General features: G+C 41.2%; 1 protein-coding gene across 1 annotated transcript in view; it reads right to left on the bottom strand.

Moving 5' to 3' along the window:
- Nucleotides 1-19,708, bottom strand: part of LOC124550003 (sodium-dependent dopamine transporter) — a 552,321-nt gene that overhangs the window by 67,581 nt on the left and 465,032 nt on the right. Inside the window, exon 10 of the mRNA XM_047125279.1 lies at nucleotides 8,686-8,814. Coding sequence (XP_046981235.1) covers nucleotides 8,686-8,814 — 129 coding nt within the window. The remainder of the gene's footprint in view (nucleotides 1-8,685; nucleotides 8,815-19,708) is intronic.

Below are 19,708 nucleotides of genomic sequence, written 5' to 3'. Positions count from 1 at the left end.
TTGTCCCCTTTTTCCAGCAATCAAAGAAATTTTCTTCAATGTTTCCGACACACAAACAAATATAGCAATGAAATGACAAGCAGTTTGCAAATGTCAGTTTCTTGCATAGATAAAAATTTGTAAGTCTTAACTTTATATTGAAGTCGTTTAGATCATTTGTGAGATGGTGCTGCCTAGTTGGATCTGCTACTTGTTTGCATCTGCTCTAACAGTACCGCACATGAGGTCTCAACTCTACCAATTGATGTAATATTTGAGCAGGCAACATTTTTTCTCATGTGGAGGATAAGAAATTCAGATGGAAGCTGAAATGAGTCAGACAGCTTTTTAACAGTTTGAGAACCAAAAACTGGAGTCTATTATCTGATAGGACATATCCGCATGACTATAACCAAGTAAATGTTGTTAACTGTTATCCCTAATGGTGAATATCTGCACATGAAGTCATGTGTAACTGAACAGTGTAATATTTCCTACTAATATTTGTGCACACATACAAAAGTGGAGAATGTTTCAAAAATGACAAATTCACTTTGAAGATTGAGAGACGGTCCTCCTGTTGTATCATGACAGTGACTTTTGGGTTTCCTCAAATTATCGTTCAGTGTAAAAACTTAAAACATGCATTTCAGTATAAGATGGGACAATCAACTTCATAAATATTATAAGAATATTATGAGCTTGTTTCTTGAAATTATTAGGTACAAAACCAAATAACTTTAAAGCTTTTATGATAAACAAAAATAAAGAAAATTATTTGAAAGGTTGTTTGGAGAAAATATATACAAAGATCTGAATGATTCACAACAAATCTATTCAACTAACAATGATTTCATTGTTGATTTTATCCAAATCAAAAATCTCAAGAAAATTCATTTAATTCACTATTCAGAAAGATCCAAATTGAATATTTGTTAAGTTTGGAGCACATTTTACCTGTTTCGAGAGTGGTATATTTAAAGACATAACAGTCCAATGCACAAGATAAGCAGTAGAAGAGCTTCACAAATTTACAACTCTAGTTTTCTAGTACAATGAACAATCAGTTCAAAGACGCCAATTTAATTTTTTTTATTCACTCGATAACTAATTTTGGGCTGAGACCCGTTTTCAAATCATCAAAACATTGTTAAAAATAGTATTTCCGAAGATGTGAAAACCATGTCCAAAATGTGCAATGAACAGTTACAGTGCATACAGATTTGTTTATCTTGTAATTATTATTTATTGATATAACTTGTTTCAAGAACATAGACAGTATAATTAAGGTGGCTGTATTTAGAAATATCTACAGCTACTAATGGAGTTGTGCTGCAGGCACTCATCTTGACAGAGTTCTGCTGCTATAAATGTAAGCATTAAGGATAATACATGAACTAGGCTCCAGAGCATCTTGTCATGAAGTTTTCATACAGTGCAAATACTTCACAATCTATTCCCTGTACCTTAGTAAGTTTATTACTTCTTTTTTGTCTGTCAGCATAGTTAAGTAAGCAAATATAGTGAGGTACACCAGGTAAAAGTGTAACTACTTCAGACAAAGAACAAAATTAAAAATGATGGACAACAGCCCATACATTAATGGGTTGATATGGTATTATAATCTGCCAGAGGGTCTGAAAGATAGTAACTACAGACTGCTCAAATCAAAGACAAAATTTTTAATTAAAAATTATCTGTGTTCATTCAATGAATTTAAAACAGCAAATAATAAGAATGCACGTAAGATGTATACAAGCCATACATGTGATGTTTCAAGTGTTTTATAAATAAGTGAAACAGTTTCATAAAAATTAGGATTTATGGCATGTGGTACACTAATGATCATTGCAACAGTAATGTGTGTAAAGACTGTACTGAATTATGATGGGTATTATTGATTGTTGTAATTACTACCTGTACCACTAAGAACCAAATGTATGATGTTTGTACAGTAATTGTATTGGAGTTTAATGAAGAAAATATAATTAAATCTATATGTATCATAAATTAAAGTCCCCCCATTGAGTTTTCTGCCTGTGTGTGAAAGCTAATCTCATGAACTTCTGTAGTGATTTTGAAGTGGTTTTCACTAATGGGTAGACTGATCCATGGGCAAGGTTTGTGTATATAATTTATAAAAATGGTAATGATGTGCATATAATAAATGTATTGTTGTCTGTTCCATATTTAGTTGCCATCTGGAGTGACATTTATTGCAGTGGTGGGAGCTGCGAGCTGGTCACTCTGGTTGAGGCGGCACCTAGTGGGAAAAGCAGTAAACCGCTGCAGCAATTCCAGAGAGCAATGAAGCTTGACTAGAATCTACAAATATTATAAATTATAGACCCCTGCCACATTTTTCTGTCTGTGCATGAAGGCTAATCACAGGAATTACTATAGGGATTTTGATACGGATTTTACTAATAGACAGATTGATTTGTGGTGAATATCAATACATGATAGTTGCCTCTATGGACTGGGACTGTTTAATGCTTTTCCCATTGTGATGTTTTTCGTTTGATGACATGTGCATAATCGTATTATATCGTATTTTAAGTTAAAAACTAAATTGTCGTATACTACTATTTGTATATTGGTTACTATTAAATATTCATACATAGTTACACATTGGTGACCCCAACTACATGTGGTTCTCAAATTTTCTTCACCAATCTACACAGTTATGTTCACATAACCATTGTAGACAATGGATTCTAATAGAGGCTTTGTTTCTTCCCATTTGTGTGTACTGGGTGTATTGCAAGTTTTGTGTTTGTTGCCTGCAGTAGAATTTTCAGTCACACCTGATCTACTCATGTTTCTGGACCCACAAATGCTGCCTATAAGCTGTCTGTGTACATGGCTCTGTGGCAAGCTGTCTGTGTACATGGCTCTGTGGCACGAAGGCCAAGTCACACTGCAGCAATGTGACACTGTGTCGACTGGACCATACAACGCATCGACTTGGCCATATCCCAATTCTCCACCAGATAAGCAAGAGGATTCCACAGCTGTGACAGTCGGTTCATGTGATGCTTACTCATTTCCCAGTGCCAGTATTGCTACCATTTGCACTGGTTTGTACGCTGACAGTATTGAAACTTTGCCAGAATCTGTTCCTATCACTACATTGTTTTATGCTGCACTCTGCTGGCCATCACAGAGACCTTGGGCGACGTGCCACTTTCTGCACCACTGTCTCTTGCGCCTATGTCAGTCGACGCATTGCCCACTTTTACATGCATCTGCCAGCTTCTCATCCATGCACACCTGCCATGTTGAGATTTTTGCACCCCATTTTTATGGATTCCGCACAGACCTCAGGCTACGGCTCGTCTGCTGTGCTGGTCGCTACTGCACCTACTTTTGTTTTAGGTCTGCTTGTGCTCACCGTGTCAGTTCTCCCACGTGATTCCTTTGAGGACGGCACACAGATCAGTGACAACTTTCCACTGCACTAGCTAACTACCCTGCCACCCATCCGTTCAACCCTTGGTGCTCTGGTGGTGACATCGGCCCAAGTTGGCCACTTCCTTTGATTGCCTGAAGACTTGGTTCGTGCTATTAGATAACACCCTCAACATAAAAGATGTGCACAGTGATGCCACAAAATTCATGTGTCGTATATCACATCTCCATGAATATACTGACCTAATCAGTGACCTATACTCTCCCCATCTTCTTTCCAAAAGTACAGAAACACCAAGTCGATTACTACGAAGTGTGTCTCTCACTCTCCTCAAGATGCCTTGCCCTATGTCAGTTATGAGGAAGCATTAGGAGATAAAACTCCTTTGAAACTTTGGAGGCAGCTGAATGCCCTTGTCAATTCAGATGTGCAGCCTGATTCCACCCTGTGGACTTTCTGGATGGTCAAGCTCCCACCACATGACCTTCAGTTGCAATTGTCGTCACACGTAACTGACCCCCTGGATGCTTGCCCCCCTGGATGCTTGCCTCCGCTTTGCAGATAGGGTATACAACACTATCCACCACTGGCTTCTCTTACACTCTACCAAGCTCTCTTCGTCTGACATGATTGGCTCACCTGCCTCACCGACACCCGCTCCTCCTCGCAGATGAGGGTGCCGCACACTGCATGAGGCAACATCATTGCCACCTGTTGGCCAGACTTGAGCATTGCTGGCTCCCCCTCCCACAGAACCTCCCGCTCCTGGTACCCAGCACAGCACAACAGATGATGCATGTGAATCCTGCTGTGCACTGCACCCAGGATATCCTCTATGCTGGTTCCACATCACGTTTGCTGACACAGCATGGAATGCCATCCTCCATGTGCGTGGGATCCAAATGTGCCATGTGGCTCAGTTTAGGTTCCCTACTCCGCGCTGTTTCTCCTCAGCGTCTCCTCTCAAATCAGTCATTATCTCTGAATTACCTGCCTTCTGGTAGGCTTTACATGCAGGATCTCACTATGCAGGCCTCCTTTCTGGTCAACACTGGCGCCGATTTGAACATGATTCTGAAGTCATTTGCTCCAACAGACCTTCCTCCATCATCGATGGTTCTACATACTGTTAAACACTCTCCAATTACTGTGACTCTACAACTGCAGTTCTCTCCTGATTTGCTTCTTAGCTAGACTTTTCAAGTGGCTGATTTGGATGTTCTGGCTCTCGGGATCGATTTCTTTTGCTGCCATGGCCTCTTTCTTGACCCCCATATGGCAGTGTTACTGCATTAATCATCATGCCACACTATCCACTGTTTCTGCTCCCTGTCATGACCTTTCTGGGCTATTTGTCTGAGACACTGGTTTGTGCATCTACCAAATGTATGCACCTAGCTGTGTCTCTCGCAGCTGTTTTCACCGTCATTGTGTCACAGCATTGCGACATTTCTGCTCTTCACTCCAGCAACAACACTCGCTGACAGATCATCAACATGATGGATAAATTGCAGCTAGCTCACCAGATGATTGAAGAGTTTTCTATTTTGAAGGCACCCTCTAGTGAGGTTTCTGTGCATTCGCCTTCAACGCCTTGACCATTTCTCAGGTTAGTGACATTAATGCTTCTTGTGTTTCGTGTTCCTTGCCTCAGACTTCTCTCTCGACATTGCCTGCTCTTTTGACTAATGAGTCTGCATGTCACAGTGGCCCAATGACTAACAGTAATTGCATATCACAGGCATAACCCCACTCCATTGCAGACCTCGCTGCCTTAACACTACCAAGCTATGTCATGCTAAGGCTGCGGTACAGGAAGTGTTAGCTGTAGGTACTGTATGCCCCTTCGATAGCACCTGGCCATCCCCTATTCATCTGGTGCCGAGAAAAGACAGTTCTTTCTGCCTGTGTGGGGACTACCACAAACCAAAAGCTTGTACATCTCTAAGCAGTTACCCTATTCCCCACATTCAGGACTTCCTACAGTAGCTTCATGGTGCACAAGTTTTCAGCGTGATGGACTGCCCCAAAGAGTACCATCAGATCCTGATATTTGAGGATGACATTCTGAAAACAGCAATCGCTACCACCATTGGATTGTTTGAATACTGGTTATGCCGTATGGTGTTAAAGACGCAGCTCAGATTTAGCAGCAATCTATTGTTTTTGCTCCCCTTTTGCTTTACTTACCTGGATGCCACCCTCATTTTTTCTCCCTCTGTTGAGCAACATGAACGTCATCTTGAACAGGTTCTACAAGTCCTTTCTGACCACGGTGTGGAAATCAAACACAAAAAATCACAACTCTGGTGCTCCCATGTCCTTTCTCGCACATTTTGTGTCACCCAAGTGGATCAGCCCAACATCTTATCACATCAGTTTCATCAATAACCTCCTTCTCCCTGAAACCTGTTGGGAACTGAGATGGTTTCTCAGGATGATGAACTTTTTTCAATGTCATGTTCCCCGTGCCACCTCTCTTCGAGGTTCTTTAACTGATGCTTTGGCTGAAAAGGACACTTCTGGGTCTCACAAGGTTCAGTGGCCTGAAGGCATGTAGCTCTCTTTCCATGACATCAAGATGGCTCTTACAAAAGCAGTCACATTGGCACATCTTACTGCTGATGCTCGCCTATTCATCACTACTGATGTGAGTGAAACCTCCATGAGAGCTGTCTTACGGCAGCACGTTGGTGATCTCTCTTGACCTCTGTGTTTCTTCTCCAAAAAACTTTCAGCCTCCCAGAGCAAATGGTCCACCTTCAACAAGGAGCTCCTGGCCATTTACAAGGCATACATTATTTCTGAGAGGACATTGAGGGATGAGAAGTCACTGTGTTTACAGACCACTGACCACTGGCTGATGCCCTTTGCAACTCCTCGCCTGATATACACCTTTGCTGCTTCCGCCATATGGATATCGTGTGTCAATATACAAGCAATATCCGTTACATTAAAGGGTCTGACAATATCATGGGAGCCTACATGTCATGTGCATGTATGCTATCTCTTCTGCCATTGACCTGAATGAACTAGCAAGGCAACAGCCTCTGGATGCAGAGGTGCAGGATATGATCAATGACCCTTCCTTGTTCCTGATCATACAATCATGTCATTTTCCCATCTCGACATCTCTTATTTTGTGTGATGTATCCACAGGCACTCCCAGACATCTGGTTCCTGCATCTCTTAACTTTCAAGTCTTTTTGGCCTTACATAACCTTACACACCCTGGCATTAAGGCTACTATTTGGTTGGAGTGTTTTGTATGATGGGGCATTAACAAGGAGTGCCATGCTTGGGCCCAGACCTGCCTCCCTTGCCAATGTAGCAAAACTGTTCGGCACACCCATCTGTCACTAGGCCAGTTTGATACCCTTAAGGACAGATTTCACCATGTTCATCTTGACCTCGTTGGACCCTTACCCCCTTCAGGCAGTTGTCAGTAGATACTATCCCTTATCAATCACACAATCAGGTGGGTTGTACCAGTCCCTCTACCTGATATTATGGCCGACTCTGTGGCGTGAGGTTACATCAGTAACTGGCTCGCATGATTTGGCTGTCCTTCTGTCACAACTGACCAGCGGCGGCAATACGAGTCGTTACTTTTCACTGAACTGTGATTTGTGTGGCTCTAACAAATTCCACACAATGGTACATCATCCTGAAAGCAATGGCTTGGTGGAACATTCGTATAGGACTCTAAAAACAGCTCTTCTGTGCCATGATGCCTCCTGGTTGGAGGTCCTGCTGTGGGTCTTCTTAGGGATCGGTACTGCTTTCAAAGACAACCTAAGTGCCTCTTTGGCTGAGGTCTATGGGTAACCTCTTGTTCTTCCATCCAAGTTCTTTGCAGATGGCATTCCTCCTTATTTGACTGAGTTGCCCACCTCTGTTGAGCCTGTGTGGTCACATGTGGTCCACATGTGACCATCTTCTCCTAGTTGTCACTCTACACCTCGAGTTTTCCTACACGTTGTGTGCCACACCTACCACATTGTGAGTACATTATGCTTCATGATGATTCTGTTCAGCCCACCCTTCAGCCTCCATATTCAGGCCCCTACAAGGTCATTGTTAGTGCTGTGAACACTATTGACATTTATCTTCAAGGCAAATGCCATATGGTGTCAGTCAACTGTGTTAAACCAGCATGGATCCTGAATGATTCTGTTCTCTCTCCGTCAGCTTCTTCCGAGCCTTCATCTGGTGTGGATTCCCCATCCCATAGTACCAACTAACTGACACCATGTGCTTCATCTCTCAGTGAAAGTGGTGCGTGTGCAGTGCTGTGTGCTTCACCTCTCAGTGAAAGTGAGTCTTGTGCTGTGCCATTCACCCATTTTGAAGTGGAAACCCACTTAACTGCTGCCTCCTTGGGTGTGCCTGCCACCGTGCCTCGAGAACCATTGCCTCTTCCACCCACTCGGGCATAATGAGATTCATTGTTGATGTCTCAGCATATCCCATTGATGATCCTTCTCTTCAACTGCAAGATGGTCTGCTGTTCATCCTCCTCACTCACCCATGCTCTCTGGAGAATCCTTCCACCAACCCCACTCCATCGTAACCACACTCTATGTCCATTACTAGAGCGGGTCATCCTGTTCATCCTCCTTAATGGCTCCATGATTTCACGGTGTCCGCCGTAATGGTCAAGCCTCCACGCAACAGGTCTGACAATTTGGTGTCGCCTCCTCAGCCCCACCGGACTGTCATTTCTCTGTGCTCCACTGCTGGTAGTAAGGGGGTGGGGGCTGTTTGGTGTCTATTGATACATGATAGTTGCCTCTTTGGACTGAACCTCTTTGACACCCATTCCATTGCGATGTTTTTGGTTTGGTAACACATGCATGATTGTGTTATGTGCAAAAATAAAGTGTTGTACATTACTAATTTTATAATGGTTACTATTAAACAGTCATAGGCCTACATAGTTCCACAGATTCATGAGGAAGGTTTGTGTTTATAATTTGTTAGTGCTACATCAGATAAGCTGACTGTGTGAGCTGGGGAGGAAGTTAGAAAATAAATAAATATTCTACACATTCACTACAAACTGTAGTAACATCTGTCAACTGACTTGTGCATAGTGGACTACCACCAGTCTATTGTTCTTGTGTTGAATATGTTGGCTTTTGTGTTAGTTCCATGATATTAAAAACAACATGTGTAGAGGTGGATTCTTTTTGCAAACTCTTTGTTCTTACAGTTTGTATTGAATATCATGTTTTAAGCAACAAATCGAAACAGAGACAAAGAAAAGGATAGATAAAATAATTAAATTGTACCTGTGAACAGGAAGCCAGTCCAACAATAAAATATAAAGTGAACAAGCAGGCTACAAAAATTGCTCTGTGGTTCCCAATCAGGGGAAATTCATCACTCAGTGCAGTAATTATTGCTTCAGAGCCTCCAAACTGAAACCAAAGCAAATAGTTTAGATTCAAACAGATCATTTTAGGAACACTTCATAAGTTGTTTCACTAAAATTAAACTACAACTCCAATATTTAACATGTCTCCAGTTGCGCATAGTCAGTTTGGTGAGCTGTAGATATTTTGGGCAATTCTCCTTTAAATGATGTAAGTTATTTACATCAGTTAAAGGAAATAGTAGACTGCTTTTGATAATTAATGGCTGCCTTCTAGATTGAGATAATAACATAATGCACAAAGTCCAATAAATTCAAAAATACTAAAAAAATATTTAGGAATCTGGACTATATTTCTGTTGCTAACACATGTACATGTGGTGTCACTTGACCTAGAGATAGCCAATTTGATTACTGGTAATGGAGGAAATATTCATCACTAGTATGAGAGCAGATTGTTGTGTCTGGTAGACCTCGTTAAGCATTGCGACTGCCAATAAAAATTATCCTTATAATGGCTTTGATCAAAGGTTTAGAGAAATAGAATAAGAACCTGTTTGTTGACAACTACCTTAAGTGATTGTTCCACATATTCTGTATCTTGCTTCCATAACCAACATCACTAGCTTATGCACAGGTGATGGTGCTCGACATGGAGGTAGCCGATTCAAAAACTCTGGGTGGGAAAAATGTTCATCGCCAGCACAGCAAACCCTCCTTAATTCAGATTTCACTAATTTGGAATTTTTGATAGTTCATACTGATTTTTTATCACAAAGTGAACTGCTGAATGCTTAAGTGGATATCCTTCATGTCAAGCTCATTATTTTGAACTGTTAATTTTGTTCCCTACCTCCCATTTGCTTCACCTGTGAGTGAATTGTTGGCCACAAGCATGTAACAGACTCAAAGTATAATCACTACATATACCAAACAATGGAAAATCCTGTTTGGAATAACGACAACCTTATGAAAAGGATAGACCACTACTCACCATATAGTGAAGATGTCGATTGGCAGACAGGCACAACAAAAAGACTGCTAAAAAAGTAAGCTTTTGGCCAAAAGGCCTTCTTCTTCTGAATTAGACAACACACACACACACACACACACACACACACACACACACACACAGAGTCACGCAAATGCAACTCATACACACATGACCACTGTCTCTGGCTGCTGATCCTGCCCTTGGCAGCCAGACACAGAAGTCGTGTATGTAAGCAGCATTTGCATGAATATGTGTGTGTGTGTTTTGCCTAATTCAGAAGAAGGCCTTTTGGCCAAAAGAATACTTGTTTAGCAGTCTTTTTGTTGAGCCAGTCTGTGACTCAGCATCTCCACTATACAGTGAGTAACAATCTATCCTTTTCAAAAAAATTGTCATTACATACAACTTATGTTATATTCTTAATTACAGCTTCAGATAAATATTTTCAATTCAGACTTTCAATAATTTGAACTGAAACTCGCCACAATTAGACTGAATTACTAAGGTTTTACTGCATTAGGCTGGTAAGGAGAGGAGAGGTCATCACTGTGCTTCATCCTCAATTTCTTCCATCATTGTCAGCATCATGACACCGCCCCCTGCCGCCCCCCCCCCCCCCCCCACACACACACACAGATTGCAGCCACCTACACTCAACAGATGCACTTCAGACAACACTCACAAACCATGTGAAAAAATAAGGATGGTCAATACCTTCAAGTGCTTACAGACCCACCCTACCAGCAAGACCCACTAACGGTTGGTTAAGTAGATTTAAAAAGAAGGCCATGCAAAATATGTTAAGAAGTTGAGTGATTTGTATATTTTCAAAACTAGCAGTTATATGAAGGACAAAAGTTACTGAACTTGTTGTTAGAACATCTCAGTAGAATTTTTCTTCCAGTCTAAATTTTTATTTGCTGTCTCTTTTTCATGAGCTACTTCATTTTTATTGTTATTCTATTTGTTGTACAGGTTCCTTCATGACTTTTACCCAGTCTCTAAAATTGTGTGTTCTTCTAGAACAGTCTGAGTTTTCAAGCACAACATTTGTATTCTTTCTTCCTGGACATTGTGATGCACTGCACGGTGAAATGTCGTATCATTTAGAGACAGACATTTACATGATCGCTTCCTGTTGATGGAAAGCCCAAGTGTGCTACTTAGATTCTTCTTTAATTAGTATTCTACTAGAAAATAAAATGGATGTCCCAATTCCTAGACATTTTGATTTGTTCAACATTACTGAATAGTATCAAAGTCTTTCTGGAAGTCAAGAAACATGACATAAAACTGGACCTTGCTACCTTTTCACCAAAAGCTTAAGAAAGTTTTATATGATAAGTGCTTATAGAATCCATGCTGATTCCTAATTTGTGCTGATTCCCACAGAGGAACTGTTAGGAATCCAAAAAAGCCTTCATTGTGGACACAAAATACACTGTATGACAAAGAAAATCTTGCATCAAGATGGAGAGGAGAAAACAAAATGTAGGGACCACATTGTGCTCATGTAGGAGCAATCTAGATGCTTGTAAAATGATAAACTGGTAACCAAAATCGTAGGAATTCTTTTTATTCCATGATTACCAGTTTCAGCGAAACTAAAGCTGCCATCATCGGATCTAGGGAGGACAGAGAACACTGTAAAAGTGGGCTTGGATTCTACTTATATAACATGTATACATATAAATTTAGTTGCATACCTTAGGACACCTACAGGTTACAACATCAAGACAAACAATGGTGATATTAATAGTTGCCTATAACACGCAGGCCTTACAAAATTGTCATATGTAGCACATAGGCGTCCAAGAGAGATGACATTATAAGTGTTAAGTGTCTCCATCACATACAAGCGTAAGCTTGGTACTACCGCAACTCCGGCTCTGTTCTTACACTACAGGCCGTGTCGCAAGATGGCGCTAGCAGAAGAGGTGCCAATGAATGTCACAGCTCGCATCATAATAGGCTCTGCATGTGTGGTAACACTACGTCATTAGGGCTTGTACATAATTCTAGAGATTACTTTATCACATAAACATGAACAAAACTTATGAAAGCTGCAGATCTACACAACTGAACATCTGCCTGGTCACATATATGACATATCGAAAGCAAATGCGAACTTCATGAGAACTGCAGAATTACAAAATGTACATCTGAATGGTCCTATACGTAATAAGATACAAACATACATAAATATTTTATGGGATATGCAGGGTTATACACAGCACATCAGTCTGGTGATATATAAAATCTATCGAGAGTATATACAAATTTTAAGAACATTACAGGGCTACACAGTGCATATCTGTCTGGTCATAAATAAAAATACCAATAAAACACACCTTGCGTATGAGTGCAGATTTTTCCAGTCATATCAAATGCACATCTGCCTGGTTACATATAAAACATACCGAAAAGAAATGCACATTTTCTGGGACTGCCGAGTTACACAAGTGCACATCTGTCTGGTCATATATAAAACCTACCAAAAGTCATCTACAAATTTAAGAACACTGCAGGATCACACAAATGCACACCCGTCTGGTCTTACATTAAAAAACATACTGATAAAATACACACTGCTTGTGAGACTACGGATTTTGGTCTCAAGAACCACTTAATATAAGAAGTATAAATGTGTGGCAGCCTCATGTAAATGAACCACAGTCATCTAACAAAACCAATATCAAAAAGTTATGCCACCTTATGTCAACTATGTACTTATGTAGTTGTAAAAGACCCTGTTCTGTAGTGTACGTGGCGATCACGTAAGGTGGCATAAGGTATGCAACTAAATTTATATGTATACATGTTATATAAGTGGAATCCAAGCCCACTTTTATAGTGTTTTCTGTCCTCCCTAGATTCGATGATGGCGGCTTTAGTTTCGCTGAAACCGGTAATCAGGGAATAAAAAGAATTCCTGCAATCTTCGCTGCCAGTTTATTGTTTGACAAGAAAACAAAATGAAGCTTTATGGGTCGATGGTGTGTGTGATGAATCAAGTCAAATTTACAAAGAACTTGACAGTATGAACACGGTTCCGATTCTGATGTTGCACTCTCCCCGCCCCCTCCTCCCCCCTAACGCCCCCCCTCCCCCCTGCCCTTCCCCACAGCTTGAATGCATGCCCTGATTTGGTTGAAAAGTTCTCTCCTGAGGCAAGCTGGCCCACAACTCTTGTAATATGTGCTGGATGTCCAAGATACTGGCACTGGAATGTGAAGAACACAATGCCATGCCATTCATCAGCAGTCTATGATTCCTGGTCATACACCATTCCAAATGCAGCTGATTGTTTTGTGGTGTTAATGGCAGCCCTCATATGGGGCAGTAATTCCCTAGTCCAGCTGCTGTTAGTCTCCAACTAATGGTGTGAGATGACACACTGTTGCAGTCAGTCCATTACTTGTTCTTGGATGGTAGGCACATATGTAAAGTGGTTATGATGTACTTGGTACAAGATACAGCAGTCCTACCTTGTCATGATCAGATGTGTTTGAACTGAACCTTGCCAACAAGTAAGCCTGCTCTCAAGCTGCCCACTGTCACATCCAAATGCCTTACAAATGCGGAAATTTCACAATTTGACAAGCCGGACAAATGGAGACCAATAACAAGATCTCTTTCAAAATCTATCAGGTTCTGGTGATGTTGTCTCACACAAGTGCGTGGCATCTCCATGTCCTTAACAGTGATCACCCAACATCTGACACTACAATTACATTGACATCCAACCACATCTTCTCATTGCTTACTTTTTGTGTAATGCAGTGTGTGTTCCACAACTCTCCAACAGAGTGACATAAGTGAGATGGGTCTGTAGTTCTGCAAGTCTATTCTTTGATCCTTCTTGAAGACTCATGTAACCTGCACCCTTCTCTTATACTTGAGAAGTTCCATTATTTTGGTGACCTATCACAGACTGTTACTGGAAGAGGCCCCAGTCCATCCGCATATCTGATGTAGACTAATTGGTGTGCCATCAGTCTTAGTGACCCTGTTCCTATAGAGCACTCATAGTTCCTTTTCATTTCATTTCTTGTTTCCACCATCTGTCATTAACGAATCCATATGAAAGTAGGAACTGTGTTCTATCTTTTTTAGTGAAGTAATGTAGAAAATACTTGAGTAGCATATGTTGCACATGCTTCTACAGGCTTGCAGAGATTGCAGTTGATGCACAGATTAATAAAGTGACTAATGTGGTGGCAAGTGAAAACCTTGCCCCAGTAGGACTCGAACCCAGATTTCATGCTTTTTGTGAGCAGTACCTTAACTGTTGGGCTATCAGAGCACTATTGATAGTGTAACCTCTTAATTAAAAGTGATAATTGCAATGTTCCAGTTACAACTATGGAGCAGGTTCCAGGACCAGTTAATCAGTTTGTAGGTTGCAGATGGCAGTGAAGTAGGCCCCCCTTTCAAACTAGTGAAATACTTCATAATAATGAAGCAATATTTTACAAGGGTTCTATGTGGTTGTTTATGTAGATGCAGATGTGAGGAACTCATTTTAATTTTGGTTCACTTAAGCTTTAGTTAAGATTCTAAATAATGTATTAATGCTTCCTTCAACTGATAAGAAATCATATTTAAAAACAAAATCTTTTTGATAGGTGTACACAAAATTGAAAGTAAAATTGCTATGCTTTACTTTGCTCTATAAGCGGAACTCAAATGGAAATGAGACATATGGAAAAAGGTAAGTAAATTTTTTATTGTTTCAAAACTAATTGCCATAACTGTTAATACAGGGTGTTCCAATTATCTGATGACCACATGCACACCACAGTAGATGGTGGGCAGTGAGCGCTTTGTTGCCTGGTGAATCAGATGCCGTTTTGCCCATCTACTACTGCAGTACCAAATTTAAAATATATGCAAATAAATTTTGTATTCATCCATGTTATGCATGGAGATGCTGGAATAGCCTACCAGGGTTTTGCATGCATTTCTGACATCTACTCAAGAAACTGTTCATCACAAAATGTAATTCTCTTTGAGAAACTGAATTAACTGACTCGCAGATATTATCCTTGAGTTCCTGTACTGTATGTGGATTTGTTTTGTACACTTTATCCTTTAGTTTTCCCAACAAACAGAAACTGCAGGTGGTTAAATTGGGTCTTTGAGTGAGCCAGATATTGTTGCTAATAACTCTGTCATGGAACACATTGTGAATTGTGTGCAAAGCCCTTGCCAAATCCTGTTGGAAAACGTGAAGCTTTGTTGAGACTTCACTGTTACACTCATGATGTTTGTTTCACTGTTCTAATGACACCGGCCTAAATTACATGTAGTGCAGTGTTAACAGGGAGATGCAAGACCCATTCGACTAGACTGTGCAGCTTCAGTGGCCAGAAAATGCAACCCCATGCAAGTGATCATCAGCTAAATGGAACACCCTGTACAATTACCACACTGTGAGACAAAATGGTCATTGCCTTCAGGACGAAAAGCTCATGGTTGCCTATGAAACTATTATTGTATCCAGAGAGGCAACTCTTCAACTGACGGAAATAAAAGGGCACAACTGTATTTCTTCAGGCCTCCAAAATATGGGTATCACATTGGAACAGATCATAACTATAATGGAGGATGTGTAAGGGCCTCCCAGCGAAACTTCCGCAGCATACTTAAAACAGCCTTAAAGAAAGACATTTATGGCCATTGATTTGCTTCAGATAAAGAGGTGCATGCCTTGATACAATCATAATTCTGTAGGCAGCTGCAAAATATTTTTCCATGAAGGCACTGACCATCTTCTGTCACAGTGGGATAAATGTATTAACAGTTATGGCAGTTACTTTTGAAATAATAAACAGTTTATTTATCTTGTTTTAAAATATAGAAAATTTGATGGCACAAAGAAAGCATTTTATTATGAACAAAATAGTCTTTGTATGAGTATCCAGAAACTAGATAACTGGCAAAAACTTGTTTTCTTGTTGGTAGTCCTATCCTATTAAAAGTCTATAAGGTTCCGGCATGGAATTATTTGTTTATTAGGTACTACTCAGTAACAGCGTTAATTTAATAATTAGGTTAAATATTGCCTATCTCTGCTGAACATAAATGTCCATGTCCCACTGATGTTTCCACCTATGATATACAACAAGAGGTTCACCGATGAGGTAGGATATATGGGAATAGCACCACTGGGGGAACATATTTAGTGGAGAACTCTGACTTACCCTGCCACAAGGAATATATACGAGCTGAATTAAAGTAACTGAAGTGAAATGAATGGAGTCATCTGGGATGAAATCAGTAAGTAAGTACGACGTTTTAGAAAATTTACCTTGAAAACTGATATATTTATAGTCCAAAGGAAACATTAATTTGGGTGTAATACAAAAGATAACTCATGTATTGGACCTGGATTCGATTACAGGTGACAGCATCAATTTAAACTCACATGTGTCAGATTAAAATATTTGCACCAAGTTGCGAGACATATGAGATTTATTAGTTATTTATCTACGAACAAAATAACAAAAATTTAGTTATTATATACGCAAGGTGGATCACACGTAATAGTGAAAACTGACATGTTTGACAGTATACCCTTTGAAGTTGCAGTTGTAGATGTGGTGACACTCTACCCCTATGACAGGGTACAAGAAAAGTGGACCCAGTCCTCAGTGGAGTGTGCTAAGTGCAGACACACCAAGGAAGGTCACCTAAGTTCTCCACCAATGCCGACAATCCTCCCAGTGATTTAATAGCGGCACTCTCGACATCTCCAACTGTCCAGACACAACAGATCAATGTTGCTGTACCAGAACAACCTGCCGCGTACTGATGCCTGGGTGATCAGTCAGCTTCGCTAGTGGCAGAACACTCTACGATGACTTTGATACCAGTGAGCACTGTAGACACTGCTGACAGCAGGGTAGCAATTGAGTCACTTATCATACCAACTGAAGCCATTGTGCCAGTGACGCGTTAATCAATGCCACTGTCTGACACAGAAGGCTACACATGAAAACAATTTTCATCTAAACGCCAAAAGTGACACCACACGACAGGGTCGGAACACGACAGCTCTAACTCGCTGAAGGAAGAAGAACTGATCCTGCAGGATGCCAACCATGAGGCTGACACCACTGATACTGATTACACCCTTGTGGAACACATGGCAGTAAAGGCAGCATCTGACTGCCAGTCCTCTGCTGTGAACAGTGGTCAGCAGGAAGGTTCCAGTGCAGGCTTAAAAGCTGCTCAGTCCCTCCTATCAACCAGGAGGTCCTTATGGAACATGAACAGATTTCTGTGCCTGTGTTGTGGGCTGAGGACATCGAAACTGGGCAGGACCCAGTCCTAGGCCTACTGAGGTCTGAACAACACTGGAAGGGCCACATTCGTTGTGATGTTATGACACTTGCAATGTATGCTTCTGCCCGCCATCACAGGATATCCTTTCTTCCAGGAGTACTAATTCTGCAAGGTTCGCAGAAGAGTTTCTGTGAAGTTTGGAAGGTTGGAGACGAGGTACTGAAGAATTGAAGCTGTGAGGACAGGTCGTGAGTTGTGCTTGGGTAGCTCAGATGGTAGAGCACTTGCCCGCGAAAGGCATAGGTCCCAAGTTTGAGTCTCTGCCCGACACACAGTTTTAATCTGCCAGGAAGTTTTATATCAGTGCACACTCCGCTGCAGAGTGAAAATCTCATTCTGGATCATTCATTAATGTTTATGCACTGTTAGGCACCACCAAACGTCGCGACCAGGTGAGCTTACACTGACTATCAACACAGCAACAGTAACAGCGTTGACAGAGGAAGTCTTGGCTGAAGAGATGAGGGTTCCCTTGGACAATGGTGCAATCAAAAAATCTGTAGGGCCTGATGGATTACTAATTGGACTTTACCAGACCTTCCAAACTTCATGACGCTCCGCTGCCTTATAATGTTCTGCAAACTCAGGTCTCCGGAATGCATTGGACTGCCTAGTTTCGTTGAAGGACTTCTCCTACCAGTACACAAGCCGGCAGGAGGCCAATTGGTCAATGGCTATTGGCCACTTACAATGTTGAAAGCTGACTACAAGATCTTCACCACGCTTTTGGTAGGATGCAATAATATGACATTGCCAATGATCCTTGCCCCAGAACAGATGTCACAGTGAGGAGATGCCAGCATACAAATGGCCACTGGCGACTGCAGGGTCTTAGCAGCAATCACCTTGGCGTACTGCGTGAGAATGACGTTCATCTCCATCGGTTTCGATCGGGCCTCCCACAGAGCACACCAGAACATTCTCCTCCGGGTGATGGACTATATGGGTTTTCCTCTCAGATCCATAGCAACGGACAGACTCTGGTCCAGTACCCATTAGGTGGTCTCTACGACAATGTTGCCCCTTTCTTCCTACCTTTATGAGGCTCCTCAAGGTTCTCAACCACAGGCTATCTGGTGTCAAAGTGCAGGATATCACCTTCTGCATAGGGTGTACACCAATGACCTGCTACAGCTGGTTTGTTCCACCGACGTAGTCCGCTGCATAATAAAATGGATCAAGCAGCACAGACAGTTGGCAGCATTGAATACTGGACATGGTCTCGGGCCGGATGCTGTCACCCTCTCCCACCAGTTACTGATCACAAATATTTGGGAGAGACTTTCATGAAGGATGTGAGTGGAATGACTGTGGCAAACTATCGACAATTACTCCAGATCGTACACTTGCTGATGCACCAGAACCTAACCCAGGCCTTGAAACAGCTGCAGCGTTTGGAATACCTGAGCCACTATGTGGCGTCAAAACTCAATCAGGTTGCACAAGCCCACCCCCTGCTGGCAGTGATAGGTTGTAGGCTTCAGACAGATTTTGGTTGTCACCTATCCACAGGACAAGTATTTAAAGTGTTTTACTACACTCTCATCCTCCCCCTGCATGATGGAGGGCTGGGACTGGTTAACGACCAGGCACGGGCAGCTGTCGTCTCTATGAACAATGTGTGGAAATGGTGGAGCAGTCAACACACCTCCCTCATGGGTCATCTACCGGATGTCGCACAATCAGTCTCTCATGTACTGCCAGTGTTGGTGGCACACACCACAACAAAGTTCTTCCATGTATCGACATTGCTGCTTCACGTTCTTGGCCTTACTTGAGCTCAGTTATTTCATTTTGTTAATCAGTTCACTTCTTAATTGCTGCTGAGTGTAATGTAAGTGCTGCCATTTATTGCTTTTGTTCCAAGTGCTATTGTGATAGTTCCTAATTACAGGTAAATATGTAACATGAAAGAAGAGGAAAACTAATTTTAATTCGTACACCAGTATTATTGTAAAAATATGGATGTGCTATTACAATAGCCTAATTACCTATCTGCAGCAGTTTAAAGTTAGCACTGGAGTTTTCATTTGGAGACTGGTATAACTTTGGAGTTGCAATATTTCAGTATTTCACAAGGCAGCGGAGTGGTAAACATAGCCACAAATGAGATTAACCTTCCGACAGGCTCTCCTTCTAGTCGGACAAGGGCAGTCGCACGTATCTCGCAAATACCATTTGTTGTTAATAAACTTCATGTCTATTTAAACATTAAATTTTTATCATAAAAGTAATATTAGATATTATTCGTGGGTTATACAAACAAAAGCCAGGTAAAAAAAATTAATTAAAAATAAAGTTATGTTTCAAAACACACATTTTCTTCCCACAGCTTCTCGAGGTACTGATACTTACTTTCCATGTACGAGTGTCAAATTTATACAGGATTATGCTTGAAATTTTGGTTTCTCATTATACTAAAGTTATTTAGAAGTTGACATACCATCAATGCAAACACTTCTTGAATGACATAAACAAAACATACGTCTATATATTCGACATTTGAAACGGGTGATTCTCGTTTTCTTACAAACTAAACATGGCCTGCATCTTTTCTTCATAGGCTCCTGAGGTTGCTCATCTTCTCTTCTTCCTT

Source organism: Schistocerca americana, chromosome 1 (assembly GCF_021461395.2).
Source record: "Schistocerca americana isolate TAMUIC-IGC-003095 chromosome 1, iqSchAmer2.1, whole genome shotgun sequence".
Taxonomy (NCBI): domain Eukaryota; kingdom Metazoa; phylum Arthropoda; class Insecta; order Orthoptera; family Acrididae; genus Schistocerca; species Schistocerca americana.
Note: the sequence above shows the minus strand (reverse complement) of the source record. Positions and strands in the feature narration are given on the sequence as shown.